This window comes from Chlamydotis macqueenii, chromosome 3 (genome assembly GCF_036417535.1).
Source record: "Chlamydotis macqueenii isolate bChlMac1 chromosome 3, bChlMac1.mat, whole genome shotgun sequence".
In the NCBI taxonomy this organism is placed as follows: domain Eukaryota; kingdom Metazoa; phylum Chordata; class Aves; order Otidiformes; family Otididae; genus Chlamydotis; species Chlamydotis macqueenii.
In genome coordinates this window covers 2804502-2825465 of record NC_141558.1, presented here as the reverse complement: position 1 = coordinate 2825465, position 20964 = coordinate 2804502, and the positions used below count along the sequence as shown (strand labels likewise).

General features: G+C 44.7%; 1 protein-coding gene across 3 annotated transcripts in view; it reads right to left on the bottom strand.

Moving 5' to 3' along the window:
- MSRA (methionine sulfoxide reductase A) overlaps positions 1–20964 on the bottom strand; it is a 290212-nt gene that overhangs the window by 909 nt on the left and 268339 nt on the right. Inside the window, exon 6 of one of the 3 annotated variants that reach the window (XM_086745842.1) lies at positions 18569–18856. The exons of the other annotated variants lie outside the window; for them this stretch is intronic. Coding sequence (XP_086601968.1) covers positions 18797–18856 — 60 coding nt within the window. The 3' untranslated portion in view covers positions 18569–18796. Of the gene's footprint in view, positions 1–18568; positions 18857–20964 lie in introns of those variants that run through there. 3 annotated transcript variants of the gene reach the window in all.

The window sequence follows — 20964 nt, the reverse complement described above, 5'->3', positions numbered from 1 at the left end:
GACGTTAGGTTTTCTCTCAGCAGGAGACAGAGACATCTCTCAGTGCTTGGACCACTTTTGCAGCACATCTCTGAAAACCCTTTATCCTTGCTCTCATGTTATTTTGCTAGGAGACATTGCGGGCACCAAAGTAGGCGTTGGTGAGAAGAAGTAGTGCACCCTCCCGTTTCGATGGCTCATTTGTTTCATTTGCTATGGCCACACATTCATGCTCTCCTTGTTATTAATCATGCCGGGCAGGGATGTGGTGCCATCAACGAAAGGGGAAAACAAATGTGAAAGGCAGCAGAGCACACTTTGATCAAGTCTGGCCAGCTGCCTTGCAGCGTCCACGAACTTCACCTGGCAGGTGCCTCAGCTTTGAAACGTGCCATCCACCCCAAATGTCCTTATGCCAAGATGAATTTCTGGGTGAAATTTTAGCCCCACTGATGTCACTGAGAAATAAGAACATTTGGGCTCTTTTCACAGAGTCGCTGCAAACCCATTGTTCAAAAAGAACAGTTCTATCATCACCAGAAACGTATTTTTAAGGCAAATGATGGGTCATTTCTGAAAGATTTGCCAATATGTGAACCAGGAGCAATAATCACTTTGCAGGAAAAGAATGAGGAATGTGGGTGGGGATTTTAGATTAGACTTTAATTTCTTTCTGATATCCCCTAACTGAATTTGAAACTCCTGGAAGGTTTCTGACAGAGGAAATTTCTTTCTAACGTGCTTTGCCATGGCATTTTTCCTAATGAATTTTCCTTTTCTAAGGAAACTGGTAAGCATCAACATTTTGGGTCAATTCTTGTCTCAGTGGGGACATAACCTGTAGTCACTGAAGTCCATGATCACCTAATGAGCACTTTAATTGTTGTCAGACTACTGTTGCAAAGTGTACTTGTAAAGTACTGGAGGTAGAAAGAATTGCATTGTTATCAGCCAGACTCGACAGTAAGATCAACTGTAAGAACGAAGGGTCAGTGTTTAAGATTACCAGATAAATACGTGTTCTCTCATCATACTAATAAATAAACCAAATCAAAGGAAATCATCACACAGAATCACAAAACCAGAGATGGTAGAGCTGTTGTAAGTCAAGTCTAATTTCTTTCATCACCATACAAGGAATGAAAGCTGCCTTACTCCTGGTAAACATTTGTTTAACTGTTTATGAAAGATCTTTGGAGATGGAGATCTTCTAGTTTCCTCAAGGAGGTCATTCCAATATTTACCATCCTGTTGGAGAGTTTCTCCTAAAGCCTAGCCCAGTTAAGCCCACTCTCACTCTTCTGGTTGTACTCATCATGGATGTGGAAAGAAAATAATTCCGTTCTTCTTCATAATAGTCTTCTACAAACTTGGTGACTGGGCAAAGAGAAGGATGACATGCAATGGAAATAATGCTTCCTCACAGCATTAGAATCACAGAATGGTTTGGGTTGGAAGGGAGCGTTCAATGCCATCCAGTCCAACCCCCTGCAAGAAGCAGGGACATCTCCAACCAGATCAGGTTGCTCAAAGCCTCATCCAACCTGACCTTGATGACCTTCATCAGCTAACACTTAAATAATAAGTGATTATTTGGGACAAAAAAAAGTCTTTGAATTTCCTACAACAGGGTTTCCCAGATCCTGCCTCAGCACAGCTAAGTACTGACCACAGTCAGCGATCAGTTGCTGCAGAGCATTAGTCTGGTTTATTCTGGTAATTTCACTGTCTGGAGGATACATTTTGCTGTATTCAGTTTTCAACCAGGAATAAAGCAATAGGATTGATATAAAATCTGTGATTGATGTGTCTGGGAAGCCCCTGGATTCCCAATCCTACACCTAAATTCTCAGAGCAGGTTAGGAAGCTGTGGACTAGTTAATCCATTGTATTTGAACATGGAGGGGTAACAAGCCAAAATTCACAGGAATCTGGCCTTTTTTTCCCATGTAAAATCACCAAACAGTGTTTTCCATCTTTGGGACGGGCTTTGCCCCAAGGGAATCAGATTATTTACCCATCAGATGTGTGAGCGAAGAAGATGCAAAATGTGAAGGCATGTATCACAACACGTCAGCAACAAGCAATGCAAAGAGGTGTCAACACAACCGCTTTTAGAAAGCAGCATTTCACTTACTTTCTAACCTTCCTAGGAAAGAAAAGCACTTTTAAAATTACCTTCACTCCAGAAAGATGGCACAGACTCTGTCATCACGAGCATTAGTCATTTACTGGCTGCTGGAAATGCATGGAAAATTGGCTTCCTCCCCTTAACTGAGTCATGAGGATGCTGCTGGAGGGATGAATATTGTTCCACCGTGCAAAACAGTACTCGTTACAGATTTTTACCCGCGACTTTTCCATCATTGGCCTAATTTTGTCAGTTAGAAAATCCATTCTGTTCAACAACATACCACAAGAGGGCATAAACATCATTTATCCCTTTCGGAATTGCTAACAGTCTATTAAAACACTGCACGCCAAATAAAGCAGAAGCCCAAGAAAACTCATTATTTTGCACTTTGGTCATTAGCAAAAGATACCAGCGCTGTTGTCAGAAGCAGCAGGAACCCCAGGCTCCAACGCTCTGCCAAACACTACCTTGAATGTTTTCATTTTAAAGAGGAAAATATTTTCCTCGCACTGACTGTGCCGATGCGAAGATAAAAACATCGCTGGGAAAGATGATGAAGTTCATTATGTGCTGGCTCCGGCAGGTGTAAATCAGCCCACTCTTGATTGATTTCCTGTCGCCGAGGCAGATATAATTTGATGATAATCCTGTTCTAGCAGACTTTTTAGTCCTCGCTGTCTCAAAACTCCTGAGCCATCCCATGTGACCTCCCGTCACCGTGCTGCAGCCAAAAGGGCTACTGCGGCCTTTGCATGTAGAAATGGGAAGCACCAAATTAGAGAGACTGTAATTAACCCTTGGGACCTTCTACTCAGTGCAGAAAATATTTAAGGTACTGTTGGATCTTTTTTCCCCAATATTCCACTGCAATTTGAAGATAATTAATTCATTAATTCATTCAAGGGACTTCTGGGGCTTCTGTCAAAGGCGAGTTCATAGAATCATAGAATGTTCTGGGTTGGAAATGACTTTAAAGATCATTTCATTCCAATCCCTGTGCCCTGGGCAGGGACACCTTCCACCACATCAGGTTGCTCAGAGCCCCGTCCAACCTGGCCTTGAACATTTCCAGGGATGGGGCATCCACACCTTCTCCGGGCAACCTGTTCCAGTGCCCCACCACCCTCATAGTGAGGAAAGACCACACTAGAAGATCATAATGATCTTTTAACTCATTATAATCCAGCCAAATTCCACTGGCAAGAGGCCAAACCAAACCAGAACCCAAATCCCATCCAGTTGTAGAGGTCAGAAGGGACATGACCAACTCCAACATATCGGAACCAGCACCAGGAACCTCAGCACTGCCACTTTTTAAAACAATTTGTACTTCCAGCATGTAAAAAATTTTGTTTCATGAGTTTCCTAATTTATTATTGCCTGTGAAAGTTTTTTCCTGTTGTTTGCTTTAAACCCACTGCCTGACCACGTCATTACACCCTCCGCTGCAAAAAAAAAATAACTCCTTATTCACTCTCTCCAGAAGGATCTTGATTTTACACCTCTGCCTTAATTCTGCTCATTCATCTCTGCAGCAAGCTTCACAGGCTGAGACTCCCCACTTCATAACTCAGGGCAGCTTTCTTGCCCTTCTCCGCATCTTCTCTAGTTCTATTTTACAGCTGCATTGAGATGGGCTGACTGGAATTGCAGGCTATTCAAGATCACCATGGATTTATTCAGCGGTGTACTTACATTTTCTCTTTTATTCTCCATCTCTTTCCCAGCAATTCTTAGCATTCCACTTGCCTTTCTGACCTCTGCTCAGCACTGAGCAGAGTTTTCAAAGAACCATCTGCAGTGACGCCAGGACCTCTTCCGTGGGCTAATTTAAACCCTGTGATTGTGCCTGCACTTGACTTTTATCGACGTGGAATTTCAGCAGCTATTTCATTGCCCAGACATTTTATATCGTCAGATTCTTCTGCGACTTTTTGTAGTCATGTCTACTTTTGCTTACCTGCAATAACTCTACCCCATCAGCAGATTCTGGCACATCACTATCGTCTCTCTCTATTTTGAACTGCACAGGTTCCCGAGACAGTTAATTGGTCATCTCCCTTTACTGTGAAAACTGCCCAGTTATTTCAGTCTTTTATTTCCTATCTATAACAAGTTATTCATTCAGAAAAGAGACTTTTCTCTTATTTCACAGTGGCTGGCTCCATTTTATGCACCAACTCTCTTCAAAAAGCTGTACTATATCCGCAAGACACGACTTTCCACTGCTAAAGTCACATGAAACACCGTATTCTATGTCTGCCTACTAACTCCTGATAACTCAACCGACCTGCAGCATCAGACATCAGACCTAACTTGTCTATAATACTGCTGGATCGTTTTGGAGATACCTTAAGCACAGAAACATTCCTTCAGTAGCAGGGCCAGTTTAGGTCCCAGCTTACCCATGATGCTAATGTGCAAGCAATTTCCAATTTAAGTTATTGTCACAGCTGAAGTTGACCACCACTTGGTTGCACTGACCGGCCGCTGTTCTTCCGATGATTTACTCTGAAGCTCTTTCGCTGGAGCTTAAGCTTGAGGCAGCTCCTGATAATCGTAACCCTGTCGGAAACCCCTAAATTCCTCAGCTGAGAAGACAGACATGAGGAATTATGGAGCTTTCTGCTATGGTTTTGCCCATGTCAAGTTCTTCATGGAGAGATGAAGATTTGCAGATGCTTTTTCTCCAGAACTGATTCCTAAAATTCTCAGCTCTCCTAAGAAAAATATATGAGTGAATTAGTGAACTGGAGAAACTATTTTAGATGCAGATTTATATTTGGATTTCAGCAGCACACACTGGCAAGAAGCAATTTCCCTCCTGGTGGCACCAAGACTGGAGGCGTGCACCAAGCCTAGAGAAGCCCAGTTGCACTGCGGATATTGGGCCATTGAATAGCCAATGCTATACAGATCATAGAATCATCGAATGGTTTGGGTTGGAAGAGACCGTCAAAGGTCATCCAGTCCAACCCCTCTGCAAGGACCAGGGACATCTTCGACTAGATGAAGTTGCTCAGAGCCTCATCCAACCTGGCCTTGAACGTGTTCAGATGAACACTGCATGTGCAGGACCAGCAACTGGCACAAACATCACTGTCAGTAAACCCATGATTTTGAACACACAGGCTTGGAACCACAGCAGATTGCAGCAAATCCTATTTTTTTTCCCATTTGCACCAGACCAGTTGGTTATCCAACTCTGAACCCAGTGCTACCAGTCCCATCTCCGCTGTCGTGAGGGGATCCCATGGCACACAGATGCAGTTAGAAAGATTTTAAGGGACGTCCTAGCCATTTGGAGAGATGGCATCATCTCACAGATGTTCTCACTTTTTAACTTGAAGGCCACGCACTGGGTCACTGGGACACGGCGGAGTCTGCACATTAGCGCAATCGGTTTGCTCCCCTGGCAGCAATTCAGCTCAGTTATGCTAGGTGATACGAAATGCTGTCCTCAACAGGGGAGATTAGATGGTAGACTGCCAAGGAATAAACCAAACCTGCGTAACCACAGAAGGTTGCTCTTCACTCACTCCCAAACAACTGTACTTAGCACGCGAGACTTCTGCGCTTTGATTTGCTGCCGCCCTCTGAACCAACAGCAATTGCTGCTTCAGCTTTCTGCAGCCAGCTGATTATATTGAGCCAAAGCATGTCAAAATATTTAATAATTTGACATTACAGCACAGCAACAACACATTCAAGGTGTTTGGCTCCTTGTTTATATTCAGATGGAAGTAGCTAATACTTGGAAAGTGCCTGAAGAATTTGGGACGGACGGTGCCAGAAAAGCACGATCCCCTTGTACCTCCAAATACTTGGACTGGAAGCCACCGACACTTCGATAGTTGTGCTGAAAACACATGAAGTTCAGAGAAAGGGTTGAACCCACTTCTCAATTTGACCAAAAAAAAAGCTTTAAAATTGGTTTTGTTAAATGAAACCATTTAATTTTCTGAGCAGAGGCATTAGTAAAGCAGCAGAGTATTAACTGGTTTCAAGCATTTTGTGGCTTTCAATAAAAATAGCATCATCCTGTGTCTGATGGAATGCAGACTGTAAAGCAAGCTCATAGCCCGTACTCAGGCCGCTGCAAAACCCAATCCGTCTCACATCTCAGCAACTCACACGAAGCCACCACATTTCTAACCACCCCACTAAAATAACTGCTGCAGTGCTCCAGCAAGGAGTGCCGATCTAAAATCTCTAGAGCTACCCCTTTATTATATTGGCTACTCAAAATTTCATACCACCAGCAGCGATACCGAAATTCAGCTCCGTTTCCAAAAACTCTAAGAGTTAAAGGAGCTGCACAATTTCAGGACAAGGCCTGCAGGATGCATGAACTCAAATCTTCTGTATGATGGGAGTATGCATACCTCCTTGATACAGGATTACTGGGATATTTTTAACCGGCAAACAAATTAATTGACTTTGCCAAGTTTGTGGATTAGTTGCTGGCAGGCTTGGGAGGAGAAATTCAGCAATCGATGCTCACTTGGTCCAGAGCAACTAACTTTGGTCCAGAGGAATCATGGAATGGTTTGGGTTGGAAGGGACCTTCAAAGGCCACCCAGTCCAACCCCCCTGCACGGAGCAGGGACATCTCCAACCACATCAGGTTGCTTACAGCCCCGGCCAACCTGGCCTGGAATGTTTCCAGGGATGGGGCATCCACCGCCTCTCTGGGCAACCTCTGCCACTGTTCTACCACCCTCAGTGTAAAAAAATTTTTCCTAATATCTAATCTAAATCTGCCTTCCTCTATTTTAAACCGTTACCCCTTGTCCTGCCGCAACAGGCCCTGCTGAAGAGTCTCTCCCCATCTTTCTTGTGTTTACCCACAGGGAGCCAGGCGGGAAGATGGATCCTGCCAAGGAAAAGGTGGGAGCAAGTGGCTGGCAAATGCTGAAGCCTAACCCCAGCTACTGCGCTGGGCAGCAGCACGGACTGGGACCAGACATCCACATTCTCCTGCTTCCATTTACCTCTCTGCACAGTGGACTGGATGATATTGATATATTTGATAGGTGCTGCAAGAATTTATTAGCTAATGTTTTGCGCGGGGCTTTGGAGTGCTAGGTAATTAGCTAATGCTTGCACGGGGTTTTGGAGTGCTATATAATTTCTAAGCATTATTAATATCCTCGCAGGGAAGCTATCTAGTCTCAGAACCCACTTTGCAGTGTGCCTCTCGCAAATCAGGCAGGACTGAAACTGGGAAAAGATTGAAATTACGTAAATCCTGCATCCTTCGTAGTGCGGGCATTCAGATCCAAGAGCAGAGATGGTGAAATTCGTTGACTTTGCAGCTTTCTTTGGTCTTTGCTGTGATAGAGAACAAGCTGCTATGTGACTACATTATAAATCTGAAGACATAAACATCCCACAGGCACTGCTTGTAACCTGGTCAAGGAGGAGAAATGCCGTTACATGGGCCTACTGGAATTGTTCACACCGGTGTATTCTTCCAGGGCAGCCCAGGGAATGTGCAGATAAGAAGGAAATACAATAGAAACCTAAAAGATGCTGGTGCAACGTGCTAAGCTGAAGAATCTAAATTCTCATCTATAAAACCACAAAACTGACTTTGTCAGAGCTTTTGCCAATTGACACCCCCCTCCATGTAACAGAGGATGTCATCTGAGCCGAGTAAACTGAGCCTAGCCAGAAACACAGCTTCGCGAGCCTTGGGGGAAAGCCGCACGTGTACATACAGCCTGCTCCGTTGGTTTGAAGATCCGCTTTCTCTGAAATGCTTTTCTCTTAAATACTTCGCTTGGAGGAGGCTGTTTGGTCACTCATTCCTGCCAGAGGGGAAAGAATTGCTGGGCTTGGGTATAAATCAGACCTGCCAAGGTAAATCACAGCTGGCCGATAGCCTGGCTATTAACATATCTGTGGCCCCGAGTGGTTACGCTCAGAGGGTCTAGGAAGGATCAGGAGTGCCATCAGTCTGATATTTCCAACTATTTTACATCTCAGTGTACTTCCTCGTTGCCCACAACAATCAGCTATGCCAGCTGAAATGGCAAATTTATACAGACAGACCTCTTTGCACCTCCCAGCAATGGGAAAAGATGAACATCGAATTTGTCCTAAATTGTACTGAATGGAACTGACAGCAAAATAAAATCTGCAATTTCATTTTTTTTTTTTTCCTGATGGATACTGATCCAATGAATATGCATGGAAAGGAAGTTGCATCCTGCTCTCCATCATTTCAATCTAATCCTGGATTCAAAGCTTTTGCTCCAGATACTGACTGGTATAACAGGATCAACTTGACCCACAGTCTTTACAAGCTTGACCTTCAGAATGGAGCTTCCTGAACACCCATCCTGCCTTCTCTTGAGGGAAGAAAGATGAAAGTGAAGAATGGCACCAGGGGGCATTTAGGATATATGGGAAGATAACATTAGCAAAGATAAAAGACATCTTGCTCAACTAGCATCTGGGAACTAATTAAGTGTTGAAGGAGCCATTGAGAGAGATGGAAATTCTGTTTGTCTAGCCAATTTTAACGCAGCCAAACAGCCTTTTACTGTACATCCCGCATGGATAATTTATGATGGCTAAGAAAAGATATGCCCTGTTCTGACTTTCAGTGATCTAAAGCTAAAATATATTCCGCAGTTTGAGACAGCAGACTGTTCTTCACTAATCACTCCTCCATTATTCTCAAATTCCCAAAATGAAAAATGACCGGGTCCGAACTGAGATGGGGCCACCAATAACAACCAGTGCAGAATCTTCCAAGCTGCTGCAGACCAGAACTGGTATCTCCACAGAGTGCAGTCCTGAACAACCCTGAGAAGCTAAGTTGGGTCCAAAAGCAGTGTAATGGTAAGATCAGGCAAATCCATGCTGTCTGGGAGCAGAAGAAACCACTCCACATATAAATATTGTGTTGACAAGACTTTACCGCTTCCATTAACTCCGTTATCTCTGAACCATGCCTCATTGCAAAGTGCAGACCAGCCCGTGCGATGCAAGGTATTCCCTTGTGTATGGATCCTTTCCAATAAAGAGAAGCCATCGCAATTATTTTTCATTCAGGGTAGTTGCAGCGTCGAAGGAAAAATGTTCATTTCACATGTTTAAGGTACAAAGCTCACTTCAGCTCTACTGTTACATTGCTGTCATTTTATTTTTCTCATTGGAGTCAACGCTGGATTTATATCAAGTATTTCTTCCACAATATATAATCATGACAGTTTCTCAGGAAAACATATGAATTTTTAAGAGGAATAAACAACTTCTCTTTTCCTAAACTCAGCCTAAAATATCCAGAAATTACTTCTGTTGTGATCAGAGGGAAAAACTTTCAGAGACCAAGCATGGATATTTACTTCCGAAATCATAAAAATTGGTACCCTGGAATACCCGAAAGAAAATCTTTATAACGGAAATTGTTGGGCAACCTGTCAACTCTGCCACTTATTTTGCCTCTAATAACAAGCTCTGTTTTTCTGTTCAGCCTCTCATGGCCGTCATTGTATAACGCTAAATCGTCTCATCCCCAAAAAGCTGGGAGATGATTTGCACTGTGCTGTCCACCCTCTTTAGAAGACAGGGCTGTTTGTGATGAAAGCCCTGAGCCTACTAGAGCAGCAGGACTATCACCCGGCTCACCTCTGACTGTCTGGTGACTTTCGGCAAAACAAGTACTCCCAATCTCTCTTTCTGCCCCTGTTTCTCATTCTTAAAGTGGCACTAATGCTACTCATCCTTTTTTATCCCAGCTCTGCAGGGCACGCACTGATTCTTACGAAGGCCATATGTGCACCACTTGGCATGACAAGGAGCCTGACCAAACTTGGAGGCTCCAGTTGCCACAGTTAACACAAATATAAAGAAAGTTATCGTACAGTGTGACTCAGTTCCTAGGTCAGTTGAGAGTGCAAAGACAACTCTGGTTGCACTGAGGTCAAGGGGATTTTGTCGATACTGTTCGTTCAACCAAGCTTTCATGCAGCCACAGGAGGATATTCTAGCGTGGAGAATGAATCATCTTGAACGTCTACCACCTACTAAACTAGCTGCTGTCACCATTAAAGTATTTTCAGTCTCTATTGCTGTGTTCTTATACAAGGAAAGGTCTCAGAGGGATCTAATACGGACCTAAAACTCCTAACAATTTAGAGTAACATTATTTGTTATGCTATACATTAGATATTTTACTCAAACAGAATCATTCATGTTGGAAAAGACCTTTAAGATCAAGTCCAACCGTTAACCTAGCACTGACAAGTCCACCACTAAATCATGTCCCCAAACACCACATCTACACGTCTTTTAAATATCTCCAGGCATGGTGACTCAACCACCTAAACCATGTCCCCAAACACCACATCTACACTTCTTTTAAATATCTCCAGGCATGGTGACTCAACCACCTTCCTGGGCAGCCTGTTCCAATGCTTGACAACCCTTTCGGTGAAGAAATTTTTCCTAATATTCCATCTATACTTCCCCTGCTGCAACTTGAGGCCTTTTCCTCTCATCCTATCACTTGTTACTTGGGAGAAGAGATCGACACCCACCTGGCTACAACCTCCTCTCAGGCAGCTGCAGGGAGTGATGAGGTCTCCCCTCATGCTCCTTTCCTGCAGGCTAAACAACCCCAGTTCCCTCAGCCACTCCTCATAAGACTTGTGCTCCGGAAGACCCTTCACCAGCTTCACTGCCCTTCCCTGGACGTGCTCCAGCACCTCAATGTCTTTCTTGTAGTGAGGGGCCCAAAACTGCACACAGTATTCCACGGATAGGCTCATCAGATATCTCATCGTCAAATGCAGCTTAAGGAGATGGGATGATAATGGATGCTACTTGTCCCCAGGAAATGAAAAAAATCAACACTATACTACTCTGATTTTCTTGAAAAGTAAGATTTCATTTATACGACATATATAGTACAGGACTGTATGCAACACAGCACATCATATGAGGTCCTTTCCCACGGTGAAAAAGGCAGTGTAGACTTCTCAGCAGCAGATCTCAAGGATCAGTGCAGCTAAAGTTTTGTGAAATTTCCAACTAAAATTCCCACTCTTGTTTGAAATGGAAAAGGTACTCTTCTGTGCTAAAGCGTGTGTTGTCACACTGCACAAAGCTGCATTTCCAGCTTTTTTCTTCCTGACTTTTCTGTCTAATCAACTGAGTTTGGTGGAACATTTTCTGTATCTTTCACCTGTGTAACAGATCACAGATAGGCTGACCACTTTAAACCAACCTGGATCCTTCAGGATGAAAAATTGTTTCTGTTATCGAGTATATGCATAATTACTACTAAAATTATATTTGAAATGGTTACCAGGAAATACGATTTTAGCCCATACCAAGGACTGAAAAGTCAAAAGAAAATGAACAGAGCATGTTTTAATCAGAAGATATGTAGTTTTACAGCTACTATAAACAGAAAAGCCTGGAAGAACGCATCCAACAAGCAGAAGAAAGTGTGAGGAGGGAAAAATTCCGCAGTGTTTTGGCTTTGGACTTCAGAAGGTAGTGAGTATGAGATAGTGTGAAACACAAAGAAGCCTTTGTTGTTTACATCTGAAGTTTAAAAGTGGCACAGTGTGAATAAACAAAGGATGTTCCACGAAACGCTGCAGCAGTGATGTACTCGCTCCGTTTGAGTTCCAGAAACGGCATGTAAATAGAGGCATCGCCTTCTTGTTTAAAAAGAGAAGAAGGTAAACTTTAAAGCTTTCCTTCCAGAAAATCTCATTTACCCAGATCTTTAGGTTTTTGATAGGCTTTTAAGCAGCAGAAAACACACAAGCTTAATAAGACCAAGATCTGGATCGTTAAGCATTTGCTTTCAGGTTGGTTAAGCTTCTTACTAATGATAACAGTACACATGCTTTTGGAAATGTGAATTAGCTGTTTGTTATCTTTTCTGGGAAAAAAAAGTTTTGCTCTCAAGTACTGGGATAATATCAAGCAATTTAGTTCTTGTGCAGACATGAATAAACCACACTGCCAAGACAGTTCCACGAGTTAACTGATTATTTTACAGGAGGAGGCGTTATGATCATTGATAAGGACAGAATGTAAAGGTACCCAGATTCAGTTAGATATTCAAAACGATATTTCTTACTGAGCAGTTACGTAGCGTCAAACATGATTCAAGTTAGTTATGGTATCTGTACATACTTTTCAGTGCAAAGATCCTCACATATTTGACAAATCTTTGATAAAATTTGATTTGAATTCAAAATATTCTAACCTATTCCTACGGCAGAAATAGAGGGTAACTTTTCATGAAGTTAAAAATTAAAAAAAATTATGGTTTGAATTTGTTTGTGTGAGATCTACACTAAAGCCAGCAGATGAAAACAACTTTTGAATAAGTATGTGCAATCCTGAGAATTTCCATTCATTTCGGTTTGGTTTTGTTTATTTGATGCTGAAACCAACTCATCTCAGAGCAGAAGGGCAGGGAATGCTGTCAGCCATCCACTTTGTTTTTATTGTACTGAACCCCATGAATTCAAGGCAGCTCAAGGTACCAGAGATATGCTCAGGAGGTTGGCAAGTCTGACAAAAAACTGTTGGCAACCCCCATCCCACTGGAGTGGCATCTAAAGGACAAAAGATACCTCTCTAGGACACCACAAATGTCACCATGACACTTGTGCATCAGAAAAGAGAATTAAAATGCAGAATTGGCTGGACAGCCACACTCAAAGACTTCTGGTCAACGGTTCAATGTCCAAGCGGAGATTGGTCACGAGTGGCATTCCTCAAGGGTTGGTATTTGGATTGGCCCTGTTTAACATATTTGTCAGCGACATGGATAGTGAAATAACAAGGCCAAGTGCAAGGTCCTGCATAGGGGTCGGGGCAATCCCAGGCACAAACACAAGCTGGACGGAGAATGGATTGAGGGCAGCCCTGAGGAGAAGGACTTGGGAGTGATGGAGGACGAGAAGCTCAGCATGAGCCGGCAATGCGCCCTTGCAGCCCAGAAAGCCAACCGCACCCTGGGCTGCATCAAGAGGAGCGTGGGCAGCAGGGCGAGGGAGGGGATTCTGCCCCTCTGCTCCGCTCTGGTGAGACCCCCCTGCAGCGCTGCGTCCAGCTCTGGAGCCCCCAACATCAGAAGGACGTGGAGCTGTTGGAGAGGGTCCAGAGGAGGCCACGCAGATGCTGAGAGGGCTGGAGCAGCTCTGCTGTGAGGCCAGGCTGAGAGAGCTGGGGCTGTTCAGCCTGGAGAAGAGGAGGCTGCGGGGAGACCTGAGAGCGGCTCCCAGTGCCCAAAGGGGGCTGCAGGAAAGGTGGGGAGAGACTCTTCAGCAGGGCCTGCTGGGACAGGACGAGGGGTCATGGTTTTAAACTAGAAGAAAGCAGATTCAGACTTGATATAAGGAAGAAATTTTTTGCACTGAGGGTGGTGGAGCACTGTCCCAGATTGCCCCGAGAGGTGGTGGATGCCCCAACCCTGGAAACATTCCAGGCCAGGTTGGCCGGGGCTCTGAGCAACCTGATGTGGTTGGAGATGTCCCTGCTCCTGGCAGGGGGGTTGGACTGGGTGGCCTTTAATGGTCCTATCCAACTCAAACCCTTCTGTGATTCGATTCTAAGTCAGCCCTTGTACCAAACTGATACAGCACTAAAGGGAAATGGGCACAGTGGGGGTCAAACAGAAGCTATTAAACACAGCATCACTCACTGCATCCCCTTGCAAGGGCCATACCCAAACATACATTCCTCTGACATCAGCTCCACAAATGCTATCTACAAAGATCAAACTGCTGGTGAGTTACCAGAACTGTTGCACATGACAAAATAATACACAATTAAACCAATGTCTCTAATCCCGATCCACCTACAGACTCGTCGGTGAAGATTTTGTCATGGGCATCATTTTCATAGCAAGCTGGTTCACCAAAGAAAACCTCAAAGATTTGAGTTATTCTTCAGGCATTCGTATCCACTTCTTGTGTGAGTGCCCTTGAAAGCAGATGGCTTCTGCTTACGAGCTCACAGCCTGAAAACACAATGATCCTCCTGAAATCTGCAAATACGGGGTAGAGAAGTCAAACTTTGGATTCTAACTAGAAAAGCCGAAACACCACCTGCACGCTTTGCAAAGCAAGTTCACGTCAACAGTCCAAGCTCTGTGCATATTTATTCAATACAATTCCTTCCTTTCTACACTTTTACTTGTGTCTGCAGCAAAAATCTTTTACCAGGAGAAACGAAAAAATGCACTCGGCCAGAACATCAGCTGCAAAACCGGCGTAGTTGTTTCATGCCCTCTGGCAGCTCCCGAAAATGCTGAGAGTTACAGCAGTATGCGGGGAGGGGAGAAAACAAAAATCCTTCATAAACATACCCCCGAGGAGGAGTCTGGATGTTTGAGCGAGATTCACAGTCAATAAGTTAATTTGTCAGTAAGCTTAGAAAATACGAGACCATCTTGGACTTCAGGGTCAAATGCCACTCGTCGTGGCATCCCAGCAGCGCTGAAATGGATTTATGCGGCTGGAAAGGAGATTTGAATCTGGCCATTAGTAAAACAAAATACCGAGCTGATTGTGGCTGGATAGGAAGCAGAGAAAATGCAGGGAATGCACTTTACATTTCAGCGAGAACCTGGCATTTGCAGCCCATCATCCTCCTGCCAGCTACGGAACAGCAGTGACTTGGCAGAGGTTTGCTAGCCAGATGTCATCCTCATCTGGTTGCCTTGGCTCGGGCTGTTTGTTTGAAATGAACAGCAAAACAGGGCGAGTATGGGGTCTTCCTGGGGCTACCCGCACGACAAGTAATCGAAGTGGGAAAGGTCTTCGGGGCGATGCCGTACTCCTCTGAATCTGGCATCGCTTTGCGCCATTTTGTCGAATTTGCAGCCCTCACCAGGCAAAACCTGGGAGGTGGAAGCAGAGTTAGGAGGCCAAGAACAAAACGGGATATGAGGATTTGTCTGACAGCTGTCTGTTTTCGGACGATGAACGCAGAACAAAGGTTCTCCCCGCGTACGTCCCCACGGCAGCTTCGAACACGTTTCGGAGTCCTGGGTGCGCTTCCCTGTGATAATGTGCTGCAGCCGTATTTCTTTGTTCAAACACATTGCTATGGCTGTCCTCCACTGCAAATTTTCAGTTTTATTTAAGGAAAGAGATCATTCGTGTTCTGCATTTCTGTTCTATTGCCCTAAACAACAGCAAGGAGAAAAATATTAGCGTACCCCTCATCTAAAACCCGCTGGCTTTCTAGTTCATTGCCGTTTAAGCTCGTACGAGCTATTAAAGACACACTGATAAACATGGAGGTACACGGTCTAACGTTACATATTCCTCCTACCCCACGGTCCTTTAGATAGAGCGGAAGAGCCGAACTAATGTTTGCCAGGGTTTTGCTGCGGCAGCAAAGTCACAAACACCTTTAGACCCGGGATACAAAAAAGAGACGTACACACCGCTCTCGCTAAGACCTGGCGTCACTGACCTTGTATCAGAAGGAGAATCACTTTTCAAACTGAAAGCCTGATAGCACGCGCGTGTATGTTTGTATACACATCAATATGTGTGATAAGAAGGCTGCTTTGTGGCAAAACGTGCCAACAAACCCATTTTTTTGTCACCATCTGCTCGGAAGAGAGCGAGCACCTGTTAGGAGCAGCTGCTCGAACGCGGAATGTAGGTAAGAGAAAAATCAGTTTCATTTTGGAGTTGGCCTGCTGCAGGTAGCACATGGCTCTCACCAACAAGGATGCCAAGTGGTCCTTTTTAAGCTTGTCCTAATTAGGAAGTGGCGAGCGTTATGAAATCTCAAAACTGTCCATTTAGGTTATTATAGCAAGTAGAGAGAAACGATGAGGCTGCCCCGCCGCTCCCCAAAACACCTCCCCAGCCTCCGTTGGGGTCTCTGCCCTCTCCCCTGTCTTTGCCTTTTTATTTGAAGCAAGAGCACGGGAAAAGCTAACAGACCATTTGGAGACATCGCGTGTGGCTCCGTGCCTCTCTTGGCACGGCAGGCTGCAGCAGGACATGTTGCTCCAAGGAATCACAGCGTTAGCAACACCCCTCTACTCCTTCCTTCGGAGAACAACTGCTTCCCTTTTGCTGCTTCTTCACGTCCAGCGCAGTGTGGGTCCTTTGAGGGTTTTACGAGAAGGAAATGAAGGGGCTCAGTCCAAGCGCTCGCTGTCATCAAGGAGATAGGCACCAACAGATGCCAACCCTGCCAGGCTGTGATTTCTCCAGGGGAAGCAATAGGGGTCCCACCATCTAGCCAACTCAAAGTGGACAGAACAGACACATTAAAGGATTTCCCATACCCTTCCAAGTGATATATCCAAGATCACAAGTCAGCATGGCCTGAAATCTGCTGCCCTTCATCCATGCTTATGGTATCTGTGTTTCCATTGAAGGAATCACAGAACCATAGAATGGTTTGGGTGAGAAGGGACCTTCAAAGCCCACCCAGCCCAACCCCCCTGCCAGGAGCAGGGACATCTCCAACCACATCAGGTTGCTCAGAGCCCCGGCCAACCTGGCCTGGAATGTTTCCAGGGATGGGGCATCCACCGCCTCTCTGGGCAACCTGGGACAGTGCTACACCACCTTCAGTGTAAAAACGTTTGTGCTAATATCTAATCGAAATCTACCTCCCTTTATTTTGAAATAATAAACAAATGAATAAGGTCTTTCGGTTCATTCTCTCCCAATCTCCCAAGTACAGACTGTTTCCGTCTAGTTTTCCAGTGAATACAGCCTTTGCGCCCCACAGTCAAGCTTGTCTTGCATGGCCCGCGTGACACAGCCGCTCACCTTACGGAAGTGGCCAGCTCGTCTCAGGGGGAAAAAGGAGTATGCTAAATATTTGGCTTACATAACCTTTTTATAAAGAGCATGTCATGCAACCTCAGAGACTGATATTTTCTTAAACGGTAGCAAATAACTGTTTGGAGTGTCAGAGCGCGCTCAAAGGTGAAAACACAGAGGCTAACGCACAAACACAGACATTGTCTTGAGAAACAAGGGATATTCCCAAAGTGATTTCGAGGCTCCAGCCTCCGCAGCCTGCATCACAGTTCAGCTGGATCAAATGCCGATCAAAAAAATCCTGATTTCTACATGGGAAAACACCCGTCCTGCTTGGGCACAGAAACCAGAGCAAGGATGTGAGGCTGACAGAGAAATAACATTTCTTCTGCTTGTGAAGGACTAAATGTGATCTTGATGCAATGGAACACCCACAAAATCACACAAAGCCATCCCACAGAGTCGCTTCTCCGTACAAAGCCGCACTTTAAATTGTGTATTTTAGAACAAATACCTTCGGTCAAGCAGGAATTTTTCGTAATGCAGATTTATATCTGTAAGCGCATCTGTAAGCATACAGCTTCGCGTCTCCTGGGACATGGCTAATGGGCTTTGAATTCACTCTGCCTCATTTCTCTGCAAAGCATTGGCTATATTGTGGGGAAACTGAATGGGGTCTTTCACTGATGGATGGGGTTTTTTTTCACTTTGAATTTAAATGCACAAACGGAGATCGCGGGTTATTATTGCCATGAGATACAACAACAGAAAACGCGAGAGCCGTAGATTAGGGAGGCAGTGACACAGAAACGTTCAAGGACAGGATGAAACTAATTAATGTTACCCTCTGCCCTCTAAATTAGTCATATATTTACTTAAGTGCTTCTGCTCACCACCAGTGAGTGGAAGGGCAGCAATGCAGGAGCATGCAGAGCGGGTGGCTCTGGCTGTCCCAGCTCCTTTGAGCCAAAAAAACCCCATTTGGTAGCGAAAAATATCTCCTTCTGGTTTATACGCTGTGATTCATTCCTGGACTGGGGCTATCAGAGAGGAAACCGGGACGTTGAGCAGCTCGGTGCTGGCTTAGCCATCCCACGTAGAAGAGAAAGGGGAGAAGCCATTAGAAAGAGGGGTGCTGAGCTCAGCGTTACGGTTCGTGAGAGGAGAAATCAAACATCTCTGTGCCCAGGCATGAGGGTATCCCAGCAGGAAAGCTTTCCTCTAGGTACAAATAAAGAAACACTAAAGGCTAAATCCATCCTTGGTGGAGCAGCCCAGGTGCTAGTGGAGCCCTACCACAAAGCAAACCCACTTGCGGCACCCCAAAATATTAAAATATTAACGTTCTCCACATTTTTACCACTCGCATGCATTCAGATGAAGGATCGTCAACTAGGGGAACAGCTCAGTCTTGGAAACAATCTGGTGAAAAGTCCTAACTCTCCTGCCTTTTCAAAAAAATTCCAGTGACTGAAAGGGAAAAAAAGGGAAAAAAAAAAAAAAAAAAAGCCTTGTTCATGCTGTTACAGTTTAGGAACTGCTGGCATCCCTGTCTCCGAAAGGGAGTGGAGAGCTGACTGCTCAGCAGCTGAGAACGCGTGTTCTGGAAGCAGCATGCCTGAGCAGATGGTGAAATGATTACTGCCAGTAAACGTTCGAGTCCTTTTTTTTTTCCCTTTTTTTTTTTTTTAAACTTGAATTCTGAACAACAGGGGAAAAATAATTACAAAGAATACATGAAAGCAGCTTGATTTCCTTTCTTTTTCTTCTCTGAAAGCGTGTGTGTCTTGTTCCTTTGTAACACCTAACGCTACGAAAGCGGACGTTGGCTGGGCTTGCTGGATTAAAATCTAGCAGCAAGCACTTCATTCTGCTGAGTTTGACACGGCTGTTGTTCTCAAAGCTGTACGTTCACCGGGAAATAAGGAGGTGCAGGATCATGGGCTGTGTGTAGGACCTTAAAAATGGGATACAGGGAAAAAGAGAAAGGCTGTCAGCCTTTAAATACGCACTGTGCTGGCTCGTGGTGTAACAAACAGTATTTGGGTCAAGCAATGGGAATTATGCTTGGGCTATGCCTCTCCCTCGCATCATCAGGACATGGTTTAGTGGACGTGGTGGTGTTGGGTTGATGGTTGGACCTGATGACCTTGGAGGTCTTTTCCAACCTTAAAGATCCTATGATTCTACCAGGTGGTTTGGGTTTCCCTCTGAACCCTTCCTCATCCCTGCCTCCTCTGCCAGCCCCTCTCCAAGCTCTGCAGGCTGCAGACCCAGGTACCGGCGGCTTCCTCCTGTCAGGCTCCTGGTCCCAGCTCCCTCTCCGACGTGTGCGAGCATCCCTAAGCAATTTCTAATCCCATTAGCTCTCCTGTTCCCCTCTCTCCACCCAACTTATCCTTTCTTTTCCCCCTTAAAATCTGATTTCTTTCATCTTCGCCTTCTAGTTAGGCATTTTGTCCCTCCTCATTGCACTGGGTGCCATTGCCTTAAAACCCCAGGAGAACTCACCTCCCAAATTTGCAAAAATCAAACATCAGTCGTGACGGTAAGGAGCATCCCTGTCACTTAGGTAGCAGTGGAAAGCAAGCTGCGGCAATGGGGCACGTGCAGTCAGAGCGGCACGACACTTACCCCGCAGCATCTTTTGAAGGCTTCAGCTGTTAAATGCTGTGACATCTCTCCCAAATGTGAGGGTGTTTTTTTTTTTTAAATTAAGAAAGGCTGGGGATATTTCCACAGAGCGGTAAAATAAAAATCAGAACATGCGCAAAAGACGCCCCCTTACCGAACTGCAGATCTCTGCTCCGCAGAGAGAGGTACCAGAGCTCCTCATAGACAGGCTGGGAGAAATATTTTAGTATTGAAACCAACATGTTTTCCTCCAGCTTCCTTCTCTGAACAATTTTGGCTGGATCTTTAAAAATATCACTCTGAGGAGGCAGAAAACTGGCATGGAAAATTACCCCCCCGCCCCCCCCAACTGATGTTTGCTAAAGTATCAATCAACTGAGGAAAAGATTTCAGAGAGGAACTGTCAGACATCCCCAAAATGGGGATCATCCAGCTCCACCTGCATGACTGAGGTTGGAAGTAATTTCTTCTCTTTCATCTGTTCGCTACTTTAGCAGTTAACTTCTGTTAATGCAGAAATATTTTGTTGAATGTCTCTCTGAGCAGTCAGTAAAAGGTGACTGGCAGGGGGACGGCTCCATCTAACTCCTCCACAGGAGACGTAGCAGCATCTGCATGCTCAGGACCTCTTCATAACCTAAACTTAGGAGCACGGTCCACTCCACAGTCAACGTCAGCAGATATCCACCTCCAGAGAGCATTTCACTCCTCCTAAAATTTGCCTTGCCATCCCGAGGTGCCTATTCTGCACCACTGACCACAGAAGATCCCATCATTCCTATGTTTGTGTGTTAAGCGTACCAGTTAGGTGGCAAAATTTCTGATGGTGAGCCCGAGTCAAAGCAAATGGAATTTGCAATTAGAATATTGAGACTTGCCTGGTATTTATTTGTGATCATATAGGAAAATGAATGGTCAAAATCGGCTAAATTACCAGATCATCATTAGCCATGAAACTCTCTTTCAAAGTCAAGCATGATTTTTCAAGGTGAAACCTAAGAGTAGTTAAAGAATAAGATTTTAATTTCAGTTATAATAATTTTGAGGCTTTGTAGGGATATTTTCAATTACAATCACAGCTCTTATCCCTTGACAGTTTCCAGGAAAGAAAAGAGGAGAGTAATTGAAATGTTGCATCTTCATTCAAAGACTCCACCACTTACCAAACAAAACTGAAATGAAGGGTGCCACGAAAGTCACCAGTGGACGATTGCGTGAATACTTCTCTCCTTGAGATACAGCACTCGTATCAAGGACGTACGCCATCAATAACGACAACAGCAGCGTTTGTCTTTGCAATTTAAGTGTATTCAGAGCCCACCGCTTCAAATGCTTGCTTAAAATGATGGCATAAATGGAGTCAGACAGGCACCGGTCCTTGTAGTTAGGCGATACTAGCTTCTGAGTTCAAAGGCTGAGCGTTTTAGCTGT